General features: G+C 35.6%; 1 protein-coding gene across 1 annotated transcript in view; it reads right to left on the reverse strand.

Annotated features, from left to right (window-relative positions):
* Positions 1 to 19,301, reverse strand: part of LOC121411909 — a 39,168-nt gene that overhangs the window by 13,628 nt on the left and 6,239 nt on the right. Inside the window, exons 2-11 of the mRNA XM_041604800.1 lie at positions 18,368 to 18,447; positions 16,370 to 16,472; positions 15,914 to 15,988; positions 14,980 to 15,142; positions 13,953 to 14,029; positions 12,350 to 12,433; positions 11,657 to 11,733; positions 10,552 to 10,629; positions 8,125 to 8,185; positions 130 to 205 (exon numbers count right to left, since the gene is read on the reverse strand). Coding sequence (XP_041460734.1) covers positions 130 to 205; positions 8,125 to 8,185; positions 10,552 to 10,629; positions 11,657 to 11,733; positions 12,350 to 12,433; positions 13,953 to 14,029; positions 14,980 to 15,142; positions 15,914 to 15,988; positions 16,370 to 16,472; positions 18,368 to 18,447 — 874 coding nt within the window. The remainder of the gene's footprint in view (positions 1 to 129; positions 206 to 8,124; positions 8,186 to 10,551; positions 10,630 to 11,656; positions 11,734 to 12,349; positions 12,434 to 13,952; positions 14,030 to 14,979; positions 15,143 to 15,913; positions 15,989 to 16,369; positions 16,473 to 18,367; positions 18,448 to 19,301) is intronic.

The raw sequence follows: 19,301 nt of genomic DNA on the forward strand, positions 1-19,301 counted from the left end.
CTTTATGATTATCTGCGCTATAGGGTAATATATGATATCATTTTTATTGCCCATCCCGACTTTGTGAAAGCCGTCGATTACATAGGCCTACATGTATGCTTTATAGCACACTTTAAAGGGATTACCTACCCTCTTCGTCAGCAGTGTTATTTCGCCTTGATTTTGGCCTTGCCTTCCGTAGCAGTTTCATAACTTGGCAGCTGCCCTGTGAAGAAATCAAAGTAAACGTATGAATATTAGCTCTTTCTTATTATGAGGACATCTGTATTTCTTGTATTCAAAACTCCAAAAGGGGGATGATGTCTTGTAATGTTCTCATAAGAAATAATACTTTGAAAAGGCGCGAATCGTTATTAGTCTATACTTATATCAATATGTTTGTATCTCATTTAAAGGCGCAATATAAATAAATGTAATGTTTTATTTATATTATTTTATTAATCTGGATTATTAATCTGGATTATTTCCAATCACTAATGTGATTGAGATGTGAATGATGGTGATGACGATGATGATGAAAATTGAAAGCACGTGCAGCAATGTACGTTCTCGTCGCATTCAATATCGCATATTCAGAGGGTTTGATATTTTCTAACGGCTGTATAACATCTTGGAAGCTATTCAATCGAACTGTAGATGACATGCCGTGGCCGAGAGGTCTAAGGCTCCTGGCTATACAAGGAAAGTCCGGGGTTCGATCCCCGGCTGTGGCACCTATGCCTGTGAGCAAGGAATTTAATCTACAATGTTCTTTTATCCTGCTTTCAAATAAATGGAAATGCTATATGCATTATTGGTAACTAGGTGTGCATTTGTTTAAAAAAAATATAAAAATGAAAAACGAGAAGTGGTAAAAAGAGTATAGGCCTGCAGCTCAACATTAAAAATATAATATTTTTTAATAGAATGAGGCAGTGTAAGCTTGCAATCAGTGGTGCAAATAAAACGATGAATTATAGGCCTACATAATACAATTTTTGCGCAATATTATTGCTTAATAGTGGTCTGAAATTGATCTTCATGACAAAACTGGTATAAATGAACAACATGAATGTCGAAAAGCAAAAGGGGACTGCCCCGAAGAGCCAACACAGTCGCAATTCCCTCATGGAGGGAGGGTGTCTTCTCTATGAGAGACTTGAGATGCATGCTGTGCTAACCGTGAAATCATGCATCTTGTTATATAAAGACAGCATACGACGAAATCACAATAATTCTCGTTAGTGAATATCGGACGTCTTTGTGCAATCACAAATGTTCATGTTACTTGCTACCTCCTGAAATGAATGTAGTGAATGGAAGAAAATCCCTTTTTTCCCAAATTATTTTCGATTTTAAAATTGCTTTAAATCAATTGAAACAATAATCACCCCGAAATGATACAGATTCAATGTTCTATTGTTATGAAAGAAGTGCAATCGAATCTCATGATGCATATTCATGTTTTATTTGAATATGCAGCTGCTGAATGGAAGAATATCATGTTATACCCTGTCGGCGGGGAATCTCTATAGAGATCAGTGGTTATACCCTGACAGCGGGGAATCCCAACGGATGTGATGACAATCACGTCATCAATGTTTAATTATAAATGTCGCCCTCTTGCGAGATAAGGATAACGAACTTCGTCCCCGTATCTGGAATTGGGAATAATTTCATATTAAAAAAAATCAAATGATTCTACATGCTGCAGGAATCATCTGTTGCTGATACGATATTTTTTAGTGCAATAATTTTTTTTGTCAAAGGAGTAGTTTATGTTTCCATCAAATGAATAGTGTTTACATGGTCATATTTTTCTAATTCAAACTGCAGGAGGGGGTGTTCTAAAAGGGAAATATTACACATCTAGTAGTAGACAGAAATACTTATATGACGGAAAAGTAATGTTATTCTAGACATATTCTCTTGTAATGAGCAGTTCAATATTCGAATGCCCTTCCATGTTTTTACGGCAAAGTTTGAAAGGGGGCTACAATCATGACCGAAAGGGCCGCTAACGTTGATTTAATTTTGCAGTGGATTTACCGACACATAAACAATAATGGGATTTTCTTTTACATTGAATATCGCATGACATATAATTACATATATCGACATATCATGTTCACATTTTGGGAAAAAAAAACACCCTTTTCTCTCTTTTAGCATATAGACCTGTTACAAATATTTCTGTATAAGCAAATTCCTTATTTTCTGAGGGAATTTAGAGTGGAGATTTTTTTTTATTATCTTTTATAGCTATGATGATTTTGCAATCATGATTGTATAAAAATGATGGTAAAGATGATAGATGAATATTTTGTCCTAATGTGTTTTAACACATTTGGACAGAAACAGATTGGTAAAAAAAATAGACAAAAAACAACATTTGGACAAAAAAAATCGTCCAAGTTCCAAGCCATTCAAGATTTCATATAGGCCTATAAAACGTAGGCAGATCAATTAAAAAAAATAAAATCAGGATATGGATTTTCAAGGTGCTCACAAAATTATATGTCTCATTAGAAAAATCTTGATAATTATTTTTGACAGGCTATTGACAATATCAAATCTGACTATCGTAGCTATGGACAGATAGCGTTCAAAATATAAAAAGAATACTCCGTTTACACATGACATAAGAAATAAAATTACTGATTGATGGAATATATGATCCAACATTAGACGTTAGAATCATTTGAATGATAAAAAAATCCCTTTATAAACTTAAATAAAACAATACAAAAACCCCTATATGGAATAAAATTATAAAAGGGGACCTGCGCCCAGCCGCCAGCACGGGTTCAGTTCCCCAGTTGAAGAACCCCCACCCGTTCAAGAGACCAGTTGCATGCTACTGCTGATAAACAGGGTTCGTAGGCTTGCTATATATAATACCACAGACTTATATCACAATATTACTCGTTAGTGAATCTCTATTTCATGTTATAAAGTAAAAAACGATTCAATTATTGTAATTTCTCAAAGGAGATTTAAAAAATAAAATAATAACTGTTTTAAAATCATTGTTATTGATTTTAGTGTAATTTGTAGTAAACATGAAACAAAAAACACTCCAAATCCGTGATTGATTCAGTGTCTACTGAGAAGTGTCGTCAAATGTCCTACATATTCATGATTCTATTTGAATATACTATGCCAACCGAAAAGAAAATCATGTGTCATGTGTTGTTCCCCAACCGTGATGGGGAATTCCAGACTCGATTGTTATGATCTCCGAAAGCGTCATGATGACGTTGAGTATTGCGCCCTCTTTGATTAGTATAGATCTAGAGGTGGATTAAAAACAAGCTTACTTGCTTATTTTATCCACGTTTATGATGAATCATAGACCCATCGAAATGGGGATCGGGCCCGGGGGACACTCAGATTTGAAAAAAAAATCTGAAACAAAACCCTTAAGAACTGAAGTTGCAATGAAAATAAGGGGGTTAAGAAATAAATGGCCCTTTGCAAATGGGGTTTGGTGCTTGAATTAAGAACAAAGAGTGGGCCGTCCGCGTCGAGAACCGACACCAAATGAGGAGCTTTTATCGGAATGGGGGTGAACGGGATGATCAATTAATAGAGTAAAAATGATATGTTTGGAAACTACTGGCAAGTATGAAGAGCTAGTCTCAAGGGCCGCGCATACCCATACAAGTCTGCTGGGCAAACCCTTCACTGTAAGGGTCTGAATGTACAGCCTACTCAATGTCTTGTGTACTGAAGGCCCTCTCTGTGCTAGTCTTTGCATGGAGGCATTCTTGTTGATCAAAGTTCCAATCAGGGTCAGTGCCTGAAGACTATACCCATACTGCCATTATACGTGAGTGCCCCCCCCCCCTCCTCACCCCTCACCCGGGGTGGTCCTCTGTTAAATATAGATTAAATAATTTACTCATCGAAAGGAATTAACAGTGAAAACTCACTATAATAAAATTGACTTTCGATTGTCCTTGAGACTTTTAACGAGGGGGGGGGGGGGATTAAATTTTAAGGTGAGTGAAAATCAATTTCCTTAAGAGAGTACTAAGTTTGTTTTCTAAATTTGATGAAGCAGAGAAAAATTATATTTTCTGGGTAAAGGCGAGAAATATAGGTTATGAAATATTCATTAACCAATCCAGAATAATGTTTTGTAAATTGACAATGTCGATTTTTTATTAATTTTTGCTTTTCAAACTTGTGAATCAATGCAAGTTAATGTGAGATACAATATGCGGAAAGGCAATCTTGATTCATGCGGCGTAATTATTTCTACTTTGTCGATTTCGCGATACGGATTGTCAAGAAGGTTTCGACAACATTCTCAAAGCTTACACTGTTGCACAATTGCTGTTTTGATCCACATCATCTTTTTTGAGAAAGTTTTTAAATAGATGATGTGGATTTCTTTAATCGAAACACAATCAGATTTAGAAAGACGATCCAGAAGGTACAAGCGACGGGAGATCGCGCATTCAAAATAGACGTATTATCAACCGGGTGACCAAAACGTACATATACCCTTTAATCGCCAGAGGAATTACTTGGGAGCGACTATTTAATATCGACTCTATGATATGAACGATAATAATTGGCAAAATGACGCTTTTCTTTCCATAAAAAAATTTCACTCTTACTGGAATTTAAATATTGTTGACGACATAAAACTTCTGACGTGCCATACCTGCAATCGCACCTTCACACAATATTATTGTTACAATAATATTGTGTGAAGGTGATCATTTCTGATAGAATAAATCAAGATCGAAAAATAAATGGAATGAAAAGGCAAAAGGGGATCTGCTCCCAGCCGCCAGCACGGATGCAGTTCCCCAAATTAGGAACTCCCAACCGTGCAAGAGACTAGTTTCATGTTTCTACTCATCAGATTATTATACAGGCTTGCTATATAATGTTACCACAAACTTATGTCACAATATTACTCGTTAGTGAATTTCTATTTCATGTTATGAAGCAACACACAAGTCAGTTACTGTAATTGCCCAAAGGAGATTTTGAAAATGAAATAATAACTGTTTTTAAATCATTGTTAATGATTTTAGGGTAATTTGTAATAAACATGAAACAAAAAACACTCCAAATCCGCGATTAGCTTTGTGTCTACCAAGTGTCGTCTAATATCATACATATTTATGATTCTATTTGAATATATTATGCTAACCGAAAAGAAAATAATGTGTTGATCCCAACCGTGATGGGGATTTCCCGACTCGATTATCATGAATCAATATGCGAAAGCGTCATGACACGTCATCGAGCTATTGAGTATTACGCCCTCTGTGGATTTATAACAAGCTTATTATATCCATACACCTTTATGGTGTATGGACTTATCGGGGGGGGGGGGGGGGCTCTCAGTTTGGAAAAGATTAGGGGTGTGCAGCCCCCAAAATCTGAAGAAAAAAATGTACCCTTCAGAATTGCAGTTGCTATGAAATGAGGGGTTTCAGAACTACATGTCCTTTGCAGATGGGTATGCTTGAAAATGTTGAATTTGGAATAAAAAGGGGGCCGTCGAGAACCAACACCTGAAATGAGGGGCTTTGATAGAAACGGGGGAGAACGGGATAGTCAATAAAATAGAGAAAAATAATATGCTTGGGAACTACTAGAAAGGCATGAAGAGCTAGTCTCTAAGGCCGCGCATACCCATACTGTCATTACACGTGAGTGCCCCCCCCCCCCACCCACTGGAAAGGGGAGGAGGGAGGATCCTCGATAAAATATTAAACGAATAATTATTCACTAATAAATTCACTTGTCGTTGAGTGAGATTCGCTGTGGGTGCCAGGGCAAGAATCTGGAGACAATTAATCTCGCCCCTTTTCACTTCTCCTTCTTACTTAACCCCCCCCAAAAAAACTATACATTCAACTGGATTTATGCTCACATTTTCGCCATGTTGTACTTTTTTTGTTTATACTAGTTATACGAATATTTTGATACGAGGCTGCATTCTTGCTTTTTGGCAGCCTCCTCCAACCCCAACCTGTTTTGCGGGGTTATCTTGATTATATTGTATGTACATATAAATCTTATTGCTTATATGTGTAACAAGATGTATGGAACAAAACACATTGCCCGAAATATTGTAACTGTTGGAAATGAATGAAATGAAATATTACCCTTTTAACAAGTGGAAATTTGTATGAAACTTGTGTTCTTGTAATTATGTTTCACTCCAAATCGAGTGATCCTTCACATCTCCACCAACATGACAAAGGGGAGCGAAGGGCGAAGAGAGATTACTTAACAAAAATTGCTGAAGTTTCTGTCCAATTTAAGAAGTTCTAAGTGCATTATAATATGAATGAACCAAAATTATGTGTTGTAAATTTAATATTGACCTTTTTTCAATGTATGTAATGTAATGTACGTAAAGTGCGTTTCCAGATGAATAAATGCGTGCAGATGATCCTGTTGTTTGTATAATTCCACCGTGTCGACTGTCGATTTCGCTATACGCCAAAAGGCACCGTTTAGAAGCATTCTTGGTCAACAACCTTTTTACAGTTTGCTCTCCCATCATCTCTTTGAGGATCGTCTTGTTTATAATATTAAACACATCTGCGCCATCTATCCAGTAAACCATTCCGAGACGCATAGGGATGGGAAGGGGGTACAGATAAATTGATAAAATTGTGTTAAGTTACGCTTCTAAATACTTTAATTTATTTTGGAGTGAGATAAATTAATATTTGCGTATATAGATACTGATGAACTACGGTAGCTTAAAGTGCCATCGACTTGCATACAGATGGAAAGATAATTCATCTCACCAAGTCGTCATGACGTTATCGTTATATGGCGACAAACAAACGGTCTTGTGTCGGCTTGGCGGGCCAAAAATTATATAGCCATTTCGACCAGTCGATGGCACTTTAAAACTTCTGTTAACGAAGTAATAAAAGACGATCCAGAAGGTACAAGTAGCGCGAGATGTCTTTATCGTCATCTCCTCTACCCACACTTGTCCTGACCTTTCTTGCCTTATCCACTTGGAGTTTCTATGACTCCTCTGTGTGTCCACGGCCAGACTGCGTGCAACGATACCTACCCTCCAATCGCCATAGGGGCATTTTGGGAACGACTATTAAATACGCTTACTCTGTGACATGAACGATAATAACGGTTACAAAATGGCAAAATCAAGCTTAACTTAAAAAAAACAACTTTCATGTACTGGAATTTAAAATTGTGTAAACAATAAAAGCCCAATCATTATTAGAGATTTCTGACTTGCCATACCTGCAATAAGATCGTAAACATTATAAAACAATAGCGTGAAGGTGATAATATCTGGTAATCGATCATGGATTATTATTATGAATATTCATGATCGGAAATTATCGATTCGATTTCGATTTAGAATCCTAGAACATTTAAATAATTCCAAAACAGTATATAACAATATCAATATCATTAGATAACAGTATAATAAAGCTTTAAAATTTTTCAGGGTGAAAGGGGAGCGATGAAAGGAATCTGTTCTGGGCCGCTAAACCCCAAATCGTCTGAAGACAAACAATATATATGCCACTTGTGAACTGTACAGATTCCCACTTCATGCAGATCTCAAATGAATTTTAGTTAACGCGGTATAAAAAAATTTTCATCTGCAATAAATGACTGGAAAAACAACAGGAGAGAAATAACAATAGAAAAACCTTTATCAATTCAATGTACCCCGTAGAAGCACAATCGAAGCTTTTAAATATTCATGATTTTATTTGCATTATCCTGATTGAATAGAAATTCATGTTTATCCCGATAATAGGGAATTCCCACTTCCAATACGCAAAATGCCCACGGTATTATGACGTCATAAAACCCTGTGTGTAAACCCAAGTGTGTTGTGCGGCAGTGCCGTCTTCGCATTTTTTCCGAATAGATGGGACGGGGGGGGGGGGCAACGAACTGTGGTAAATAAATGTGTGGAAAATGTTACAGAGGTGGTCTACATACCAGTCAAAATTCCGGGTTCGAAGCCACAAAAGCAGAAGTTCCAAAATCCTTGTGTACCTGAGTAAGGTATGTTTATCTACATTTTCACGTCTTTCGGATAGCAAGTTTATATAGGTCACTATAAAACGAACAATTTTAGCAATACAATAATGGGGGGACAAGGCTCACCGATTTTACTATGATGATCCAATCTGATCTTCTACTTTCCCGAATAAGAACATCTCCCCGTCTGAAAGACAAAAAAAATATAATTCTGTATGAAAATGTAGTATTTTAAATATCATAGAACATTACAAAGCTCTAATGTACCTCAATAAAAGATTTTATTGAACTTTTTCCATGCATGATTTCAGTATTGTGCATCATTCATTTTTATTTAGTGCTAAAATTCAATTATCTTTGTATCAATGTCATTTGATTAATTCATTGATCTGCTACTGAACAATTTGTAGTTTTCATTTAGGCCAAAATTTTATCTGTTATGATTAATTTAGTTGTACTTTTTATATTTTAGAAATAGATTTTTTGTTTTATCTGCAATGGAATGTCTTATCGATACATTGATGCGGGTTCAAAAAAAAATATTGAGTAGAACACCTTTTTACAGTGCTTTTCTTTCTTTCTTTCTTCCTTCCTTCCTTCCCTCCTTCTTTCTTTCCTTCCTTCCTTCCTTCCTTCCAACCTCCCTCCCTCCCACTTCCTTCCTTTTTCTCTATCTCTCTCTCTCTCTTCTTTCTTTTTTTCTTTCTTTCTTTCTTTCTTTCTTTCTTTCTTTTCCTTGGCAATTAAGCTCATTCGCATAACTGTCAATTATCTCTAAACTGCAACGTCTAGTTGTGTATTTTGTTAAATTTAAGTTGTGTGTTCTCGCTCGAGATGAAAGTAAACAGTCATATTTTTCAATAATTAAGTATTATGAATATATCATGATTAACACAAAATTACAAAGATATCAAGAAAATTACGCCCATGCTTAAATAGTTTATATACAGTGCGTATCAAAGAAAAGTTTACACTTTGAAAAAGCCCTGGTAATCAAAACATGTACAACATATGGGTAATTGTTTCACATACAGTATATAATATTGGGTTTGGGTCTCATCTATCCAATGAAAGTAAAATTTTTGACAGAATGTTACACTTGTGTGAGCACTGTCCATTTTTGTAAAGCTCGCAGAAATCTGTTTGCGCAGAAATGCTTGTTTTCACGCTGTGTTAAGGGGAAAGGGCGAAATCAAACTTACCCTGCAAAACATATTCCTCATACATTTCCCATTGCACTTATTGTCAATTGTAATAAATGGATACATTCAAGCATTTTGTAACAATTTTGCCATCCAAATTAGTAAGCACAACCGTTACCCTTTTTGTGCACGCCGGATCTGAGGACATAACTAAATCTGAACAAAAGTTTATATCAGACATCTCCAGCATTTTTCACTAAGTTTTTATGCCCAGGACTGCAACAAAGAGAATTAATAAGTATTTTCATATAACAGCAATTGAGTTATAGAAATTTTATAGAAATGATGAAAGACAGTAATAAGCCAGGACCAGGCCGGTGTTTCATAAAGCTGTTCGTAAGTTAAGAGCGACTTTAAGAACGACTGGTGAACCTTTCTTACCATCGCCAATGAATATACCATTTACCACAAGAAAGGATCACCAGTCGTTCTTAAAGTCGAACAGCTTTATGAAACACTTACCTGGGCTACTTTTACTTCCTTTGTTAATTGTGTTTGTAAACTACTTTGTAAATGTTTTATTTCATATGTCTCTGATCCTTTATGAATATTGAAATAAAGTGATACAAAATCCAATTTAAAGTGGTTTTACATTTCATTTTTCTATGTTTCTCCACACTTTTTCCAAGCTTGACAATGATGAAAATCAAGCCTAAGCCATTTCATGTAAATCACAGCTCAGTGTAAAGCAAACATCGTCACGATGGCCTCGGTGTGTGGGGGAGTGGGGTGGGGCGCAATGCACTCTTCGAAGTGTTTTGGTCAAGGAAACAAGTTAAAAAGATAAAAGATATCTTCAAATAAATTTTACTAGCTAAATTCAACGTGTTTGGGTCTACTTTTATTCGCATAACTATTTCAAAGTTCTGCGCAAATCATTTTTCGCTAACTTTTCAAAAGTAAGTGGTGCTCACTCAAGCGGAAATATTTTTCGACAGTTATATCGTCATTTGCTTAAATGGATCTGTACCAATGTTAAAATGTGAAAAAAAAATCTTCAAGATATTACAAATGTAAAATTTTACAGGATTTTTTCGAAGAGTAAACTTTTTTTGATACGCACTGTATAGAGTGTTAATAAATCAAACCTCCTTTTACGAAAATGAGCAGAAAGTTCACCTTTCTTTTAGCGTCTTTGTATTCAATTTCTTGGTAAGGTTTAAAGCAAGCAAAGTTGGGGATCTTATTTTGAAATTCGCAGAGATAGATAAAATGTTTTAACGATAGGAAAATATATAAGATTAGAAAGTCCCCGCCGTGACCATTAAACGTTCTTTCAAAATCCGAAGAGAAAATATTGTTCTTCTCCGTCTAATAATTGATTAAATCAACCGTTTTTGCCACAACTTACTTGAAATAGGAAAAGATGCATTTCTTTGGGTTCTCTGCAAGCCGATGGAGAGGCCAGCCTTCCAAGAATCGTAGGTTTCTGTCAAAATAATGTAGCAACAATATATATCTTCGATCCATATTTTATTAATTACGTGCTAATTTTCATGCTTGTTCATTATGCAGGGGCCGCTGTTCAACGGTTTTGAAAGTGGGATCTGGCCATGCAAAAGATCACAATCAGATGATCATTTTTACTTTTGTACACGGTTTTAGAAAAAAGGTGTGTGGGGGTGGAAGGGCTGAAGCCCACCCACCCAGCCCCCCCTCCCCGTTTCTGCTGCCCTGATATGTCACGGTCAAACCACTGAAATCTTCTCCAGTCCGGCCAAAGCATCATGCATAATCCTTTTTTTATATCATGAAAACAATGCTAAATTTCTAGACATTACCTGCTCCCCCAGCAACACACCTACTGCCAGTACACTCAACCCTTCAGTGCCAGCCACTAATCCCCCTTCACTAAGTTTATTTTGGGTATTAATGCTCAAGAGAGTGATTTTCTTATACTGATCATATTGAGACACTATAACTTTTCATGTTGTACATAAAAGTTGTGGGGAATTTCATAATCTCTCCATGGATGCCCATATTTTCTGATGATTTTCTAGCTTTACTTCTGTATATTAGCAATATTCATGTACAGTCCCCCGCTTTATTGAGTGCACCGTTTTTAGTGCGTTGTGTCTATGTGCAATCCTATAATAGCATATATATAAAGTCCTGCACTGTACACTACATGCATGAAGTAATGAAATCGTGATTTTGACTTTTTTCTAAGCTCTTTTTTCCTTTTTTTTGTTTATACCTGACCATAAATGTTTGATAGGAAAGAATTTAAAGTAATCTCTAATCAACTGACTTTTTATCACTTCCTGGGTTTTGTTCCATTGACCCCCCAAAATGAGTGGATTATATGTCCGAATTCCACTAAAAAATAAATTTCTAGACTTTAAAAAGTGAAAATTATACTATATTTCATGGTGAAGTTGTATTCATGTATGCGTGTCGTCCTTTATGCCCCCCACCACCCCTCCCAAAAAAAGGAATTGCAATAAATTTCTTACCTGACAAAAGCATTGTCGTTTTGTTGTGGATTGAGAAGAGTTGAAAGACCACCAGCCATAAAGATTCTTGTGTAATCCTTAAGAAAATGATAATAAAATCTAAATTAATTGAAAACTCTATTCACAAATCCATTAATTCCCTTTATATCCACTTTTCTTGCTCATATCTTAAGTTTCATTCGTTGATATAAATTTAGGTGAAATAAACAGTAGCTCGGCTAAAGCTAAATGTTAATTATACTGCATATAGTGTAGATCGCTTATATGGGTATTATAGGCAATTACCCCCCCCCCATCTTCATTACCATAACATATCCAGCCTTTTTAATTCTCGGCTTTCTCCCTTGGCCTCGATCCCGTGCCTCCGTCTGCATCTAACCCCCCCCCCCTCTCTCTCTCTCTCTCTATTCCATCAGCTCAATGCCTAAGCGACCCCCTTTCTCCCTCACATTCTCTCATCCTTTCCCCTCCCTCATTTTATGTTCATAAACAGTAATAATTGCTCATATTCCGCATCTCATTACGATAACTTTTAAAAAGAGGTGCCGATATTATATATACGATATAAGGGGAATGTCGATCTCCACTGGCTTGGGGTTTTCGGAATAGTTAGTTCAATATAGTACTTGAATTTAAAAAAAAAGAACAGAAAAAAAGTATGAAACAAAATTTTTCTTCCAGAAATTAACGTACATTTCCATTGATAACGATCATCTCTATGCGTTCCCTTGCGATGACTGTAGCCTGCCTTTTTGCTCGGTTGACGAGGCCAAGTTCCTGTCAGAAAAGGGGGAAAAACACAATTATTTTCATATGACAAAAGGATTTGAAAGCATTCATTATTTTCAAAGTTCCTTCCTTGAACGATTTCTGAAACTATTCTGCGAAATATTTAAAGGAGTAAGGTAGCTTGAAGGATCAAATAATAAATGACCCTGTTGCCGAGAATCATTGGATTTTTTTTAATCATCTTTTATTCTCTTCTCTCATCAAACACATTTTAACATAGTTAAATATTACATTCATGATCATAAATTCAAAACGGTAGGGGAAGGTGGGGGTAAGTTGAGCATAGGGGCAAGTTGAGCCACCACCCCCAGGCCAATAATGAATGAGTCAGACATTATGGTGGTGTCATGTATTGATGACCCATAGCATAACCCTTAACCCCACCACTTTGTTTCCAATTTCGAAACAAAAAGTGCTTTTTAGAAAGAAAAATACAAATTTCAGCCAAAAAAGTAAAAAAGGGTGTAAAATAGATAAGTGCTGTTTACCCCCACACGTCTTTAAATATATTATAGAAATAAGAACAATATTGTTAGTCCAGGTATGGATTCTCATTTTTGTCATAGTCTTTTACATGATGAATGCATGAGAAATGTGTGGATGTGAAAATATCGCAATAAGTTTGGACTGGGGTAATTTAAGCCAAATCAACATGGGGCAAGTTGAGCCATGGTAATTCTTATGGTGATGTATAATAAAAAAATGTTAAAAATGTGAAAAGCCATTGATATGCAGGCAGAAAGGAGCAAATTCACATGAAAGTTCTTTTACTTTTAGAAGATGTTAGTATTTATAGAGAATTAGTAAGTGAAAAGACTTTTAATGAAAAATTGACATCCTGGTTCTTCCTGCATACATTTTGTACATAGTTTTTGTGGCTCAACTTACCCCAGACGGTGGCACAACTTACCCCACAGATGGGGCAAGTTGAGCCATTTGACATCGTTTTTTTTCAAAGGTCACGATGACTTTCAGTGTGGGGGTAGAAAGTTATCTATAGGTGAAAAAGATTTCCCAAGAATCAAATTTAAAGGCAAGGTACTTATTTCTACAATATTACTAGTCATATCAATTCTAACATGCAAAATGCAAAAAGTGTCACAACTTACCCCGCCTTCCCCTATCAAATCAAATTATAAGTACCTAGCTTGGTTAGAACGTATAATTATTGGATCAACACATCCATACAATGTTGACGATCGCCATTCGAAATAACGTTGTAGCTTTGTGGGGGTGGGGCTTCACCCCCCCCCCCCAACCCGTTCCATGCCCCCTATTTGTTTTGATGATGATCGTCAATTGTCAGAATTTTATATCAATAAACTTTTGAATTTTAATTTGTCTTAAGAAACTGTAGCATATTAGAAACGAGAGTTACTTCATGTATATAGTCCATTGGTTAATTTTTATCTAATTTATCTTTGTATAGTGTACACGTAGTCGGTCAATTTCCCCCACCCCAATTCAGGGATTCAGAAATATGATAGTACTAAAGATAGTGGTTTACCCCGAATGTTTCTCCTCTGTTCAGATAGACTACAGTTCGATTCTGATGCGTTCCTTCATCCATCACACTCACCACCACTAGAATATGAAAAAAATGAAAATATTCATAAGATTCACAAATCGCTCAGATATGCCATTTAAAATATACATAATTATTAAAGGTTTCCGACCTGTGATTTTCTTTGGGGGACCACCTAGTGTTTTTTTTTGTAAAACCCACCGAAAGAAAAAAAAAATCATGATTACATTTTAAGATAGTTTAACGACTTGACGACCTTTAGTATCGATATATGTTTTAAATACTATTTTTATTTACAATATTTATTTTATTTTCTTATAAAGTTTTTAATCCTTTATTTTTTGTGCTTTAATGGCTAGGCTGAGGAGCACGATTCTGAAGATGAAATTTCATCATGTGTATATGCTATATGTTTACATGTGTTTATAATTTATATACATACATATTTGAAGAAGAAAAAAATAAAATGCCTATATGAACAATACTCCAGCTTCGGCTGTTTTTTCCCAATATTCACACCATGTTTGCATATAAAAAACCTATTTTGAATTGAACTGAAATCAATGGTAATCTTAACTCTACATTTCCTTTTCTTTCCAACCTGACCAGGTGGGTGCTGAGTTAGTAAGTTAATAAGTTTTCACCCCCAGGGAGTGGAGAAAGTGCATACACTGCGTATTGGGCAAACCAAGATCAATTTTCGTTGTCATAATAAATGTGTACAGCGCAATAAGGTTGGTCTGATGTATTTGGCGCTATTTAAAAACGTAATTGCCCTCCTGCCCTGACGTCATCGTGCGGCTATCTTAATTGTTCAGGGCATATAGAGGTGGATAAAATAATCTACCTACCTTTATGGTCCTGGGCCATCACCTTGCGAGCGCTGGTGATCTTGAAGCTGACGCACCTCTGACAACTCGTTTTACGCGTATTCATATCCTCTGAGGGAGGGCGCTATGATATTATGATGTCACAAACTTAAAATCTTTCCTGAAACTTCCGTTCTTACCTGAACCGGAGAGTATGAAGTAGAAGTTTTCTGCCCAATGGCCTTGCCTGAGGATGATCCTTTGTGCTTGATAGGACACGTAAAAACCAACACCCACAATCTGTTGCTGCATTGCCAGAGGATACTCGCAAAACGTCGGGTAGTTCCTCATCGAAATCAGTACCTATGTAAATTTTGAAAGACTCTACTCATTGTGTGGATAAGTCATGTGTTGCCGTTTGGACGGGGGTGTCCTTCATACAAACATACTTTATCTCATTTTCACAAAATATAATTTCCAACAATTATGATATTGGAATTAGTACAAATCAGTTTGTTGTGAACTAGTATAAGGCACATAACTGCGGTATATACTGAGTTTGTAGGCAGAATGATAACGGCGATCGGACGGGTAATACTTGGTGGGAATTGGGAGGAGAAAAAAGGATTAGGAATTGGATGTTTCGCAGATACATATAACGATTATGAACTGATGGGCTTATAAGTCAATTTCAAGTTCAATGGCACGCCCCCCCCCCAAGAAAAGATAACAGAGAGAGAATATTTCACATGCATTGGTTTGTCCAAAATGGTGATTTGACGATGCGACACGTGGGCAACCCAATGGCTAACACCACACTCGATAACACTTTAACAAGAATATGTATCCCATTGATATATTTTTAATGTGCCCGATGAAATCTGAATTTCAAATGAATGTTTCTCTATAATTTTCAATCTTAAAGTCCTAACGTCACGCATCTCCCATTGTATCTCGGCATATTTCGGTATATTTAATCAGCACACCTGAACTGTAGCTTGTCTACTGTACTCGTATTGGCCATGATAGAGTAGTGATTCAATGGCGTAATATTTTATTCTCAAAAACACATAACTGCATAACTATTTTTAACAAGTGTGAAGTAAGTGACTTAATTATTGGTGTTAAACTCACATGATATGTATCCTTCTCCGTTCTGTTGCTCGGTCGAGTGGAAAGGATTCTTCTCGCATCAGCGGATATTCCAGACTGAAAAACAAACCCCAAAATGGCTGTATAGTTTTCGCATCCATATGGTTAATTAGCATTTATTCAGAACTCCAGAGCCCCCTCCCGGGGAAAAATATCAATGATAAATAAATAAATGTATTAAACAAATGAATAAGAATAAGTAAATAAAGATAAATAGATAAATCAATCAATAATTGAATGAATGAATGAGTAAGTTAATGAATGAATGAGTGAAAGAATGAATTGATTAATTAATAGATGAATAAATAAATAAATAAATAAATAAATAAATGAATAAACGACCGAATGAATTAATAAAATAATAATTTCCGTTTTTTCGTTTTAACATTATGTCAGTTTTAAGTCATTGATGTTCGAGTTTGTATCTTAAACACCCACCTCCTTGTTGGCTCTGAATTTTCTGACGTCAAAGAGTAGTTCTTGTTCAGGCTCGTCCAGTAAACCATGAATGCCTTGGAAGTCAGAACTATTTGTGTTCACACTACAAAAACATGATTCACAAAACAAAACGTATTTTTTTAAAAATGGTTCAAATAGTTTTTTTCAATTATTTTTCCATGACCTTTCTGTGACTTCACAGCTCTCTCTCAATAAAACTGGAGGGTGAGGGGCTCTTTAGCCACCAGTGTTCATCGAGGATGCCCCTTTTTATGAGAAGTACGTGTCCCCCTGTCAAAATGAAATGGTAGGGCGCCCTCCCCTCCTTTAAATTTAAGCTGCAGGATTTTTTTCTTTGATTTATACATTTCTTAATTAGGATTGTCAGGTGCTATCGGGAGGCAATTAAAAGACGTTATTTTGAGATAAAACATTTACGATTTGCTTGGCAAAAATTATTTGAAGTAATCGACGATCTTTCTGCCCCCCCCCCCATCAAATTTAATTCCAGTGATTTCTTCAGCCAAACGCAGAATATCAATCTTTTTTTTAACAGGGGCTGCAGACCCGTGGGGGCGCTGGGGCATTAAACCCCACTTTTCTCAATAAATGTGAACAAAAAACCCCGAAAAATAACAACTTGATTGTGAATTTTTTTTGGCACGGTCAATCCCTTCCCGTCTTCAAAACCTTTATGGGGCCTCTGTTCAAGGTGCCTAAACTTGAACGATGAAATATTGTTTTGAAAATAGATATCTTCAAACATTTAAAGCAAAAAGAATTGAAAGCATACATTTTGCATAATGTTTTTGCTACACACGTTGGGCAACCTACTGTCCACTGCGTTAGGTAATGTATGTTGGTAAACAAGTGGAACGCTTCTAGAAGTCTTGCTTGTATTACGCCATTTAATATAGCAATAGTGCTGACATTGAAAAAACAACTATGGAATAGTTATTTACAAAAAACAAACCACAATTCATATGATAATAAAATACTTTGTTCATTGACCCTAAATGACCTTTAACCTTGGTCATGTGACCTGAATCTCATGCAGGATGTTCAATGATACTTGATTACTCTAGAGTCTAAGTTTCATGAAACTATAGATCTTCAACATGGCTAAAGTTCATTGACCCTAAATGACCTTTGACCTTGATCATGTGACATGAAACTCAGGCAGGGTGTTCAGTAATACTTGATCAACCTTACATGTTCAAGTTCCATGAACGAGGCCTATATACTTTCTAAGTTATAATGAAATTTCAAAAATTTAATCTTAGTTCAAGATTTTGATGTTGATTCCCCCAACATGCCAAACATGGTCTAACTTCATTGCCCTAAATGACCTTTGACCTTAGTCATGTGACATCAGACTCTGGAAGGATGTTAAGTAAGGTTCATGAACTAGGTTCATATACTTTCTTAGTTATGATGACATTTAAAAAACTTAACCTTCGGTTAAGATTTGACGACGCGGCGCCTATAGTCTCGCACTGAAATGCAGGTGAGACACACACACATACACACACACACACACACATATATATATATATATATATATATATATATATATATATATATATATAATATATATATATATATATATATATATATATATATATTCTGAGCAAATTTATTACCCAATTATTAGTTTTTTATCACCCAATTTGGGCAGATTTTAACTAATATTTGTGTGGACCGTATGTTGCCCAGTGATGGTTAAAATTGGGCCTTTTTGCCCAACTTTTTTAAGTGTGTATTTAATAATGAAAACCCGAATGAAAACAAGATGATAACTTATATTTTTATTTTGTGACATTAAAAGTATATCAAAATATGACAGTTTGGTCATCATAAGATTTTAAAGATATTAGGCCTATAGCCCCTTTGCCTGTATTTCGTCATCATGTGTACATATTCGGATCTTATCAATTATTCTACTTAGATGAAAAAGTCCTTTTCTAAAGCAAATATTTTCAAATTCGTAAGACCCACCTGAGAAAATAAGCCTGGCAAAGTCGATGAAAGGAGGTTATCAGTTTGCAGTAGATCTTGAATTTTCGAATAAGGCGCTTCTAAAATATCAAAGACATAATTGGAGAAAAAAACATTCATGAGTAATGGCATTCATATAAAAAATACAATTCAACCAGAAACGGACAAGAAATGATCGATACATACAAAACACAATGAATTCATTTTTTATCGTCATTACACATAACCAAACATTTATTGATAAATGAATCCATTAACGAGATTATGAATGGAGTTCGCAGTATCTACGTATAATGTGTATTTACACCCTTCTTTATCTTATCATTCTTAATTATCTTTATTTATTTTGCTAGACGATTGCGTTTTGCATAGCATTATTTTACAATAATTATTTTCCAACTCTGATAATGGTGAAAACTGAAATGAATTAAGTGATTGATTTTATGCACGAGATATCGTAGATGGCGCACTAATTGTGATAACGACTCTTCCAACGAAAAATGATCCAACGCATGAACATTGTGAAGATGAGCAGGGGATTCCCCAATACTCACGAAGCTTGCATGCATGAAATATGAATATGCATTAAATCTTTGACAAGCGCTTAGCAGAAATGTCAATTTATTTTCAAATATAATCGTCTATAATCAATTTCAATCTACTAAAATTCGAATAACTCTTGTTATTTTCTTCACAAATTATTTATTATAAGACTATTGTGACACACAAACCAATATCAATGTCATTATGATTTTTATCACCAAACGTTGTAATGTTTGTTATTAACTATACCAATTTCACATTTCGTTCCTAATGCTTTTATATACAAATACAAGTTCTTTAACTCTCGGCCGTGGTGCGGAGTCAGTGGTCTACATACCGCCGTACACCCACCGCTGTCATCCTACCGTGTCGTTTTGCTTTTTTTTTGGAA

The sequence above is a fragment of the Lytechinus variegatus genome, chromosome 3, assembly GCF_018143015.1.
Source record: "Lytechinus variegatus isolate NC3 chromosome 3, Lvar_3.0, whole genome shotgun sequence".
Taxonomy (NCBI): Eukaryota; Metazoa; Echinodermata; class Echinoidea; order Temnopleuroida; family Toxopneustidae; genus Lytechinus; species Lytechinus variegatus.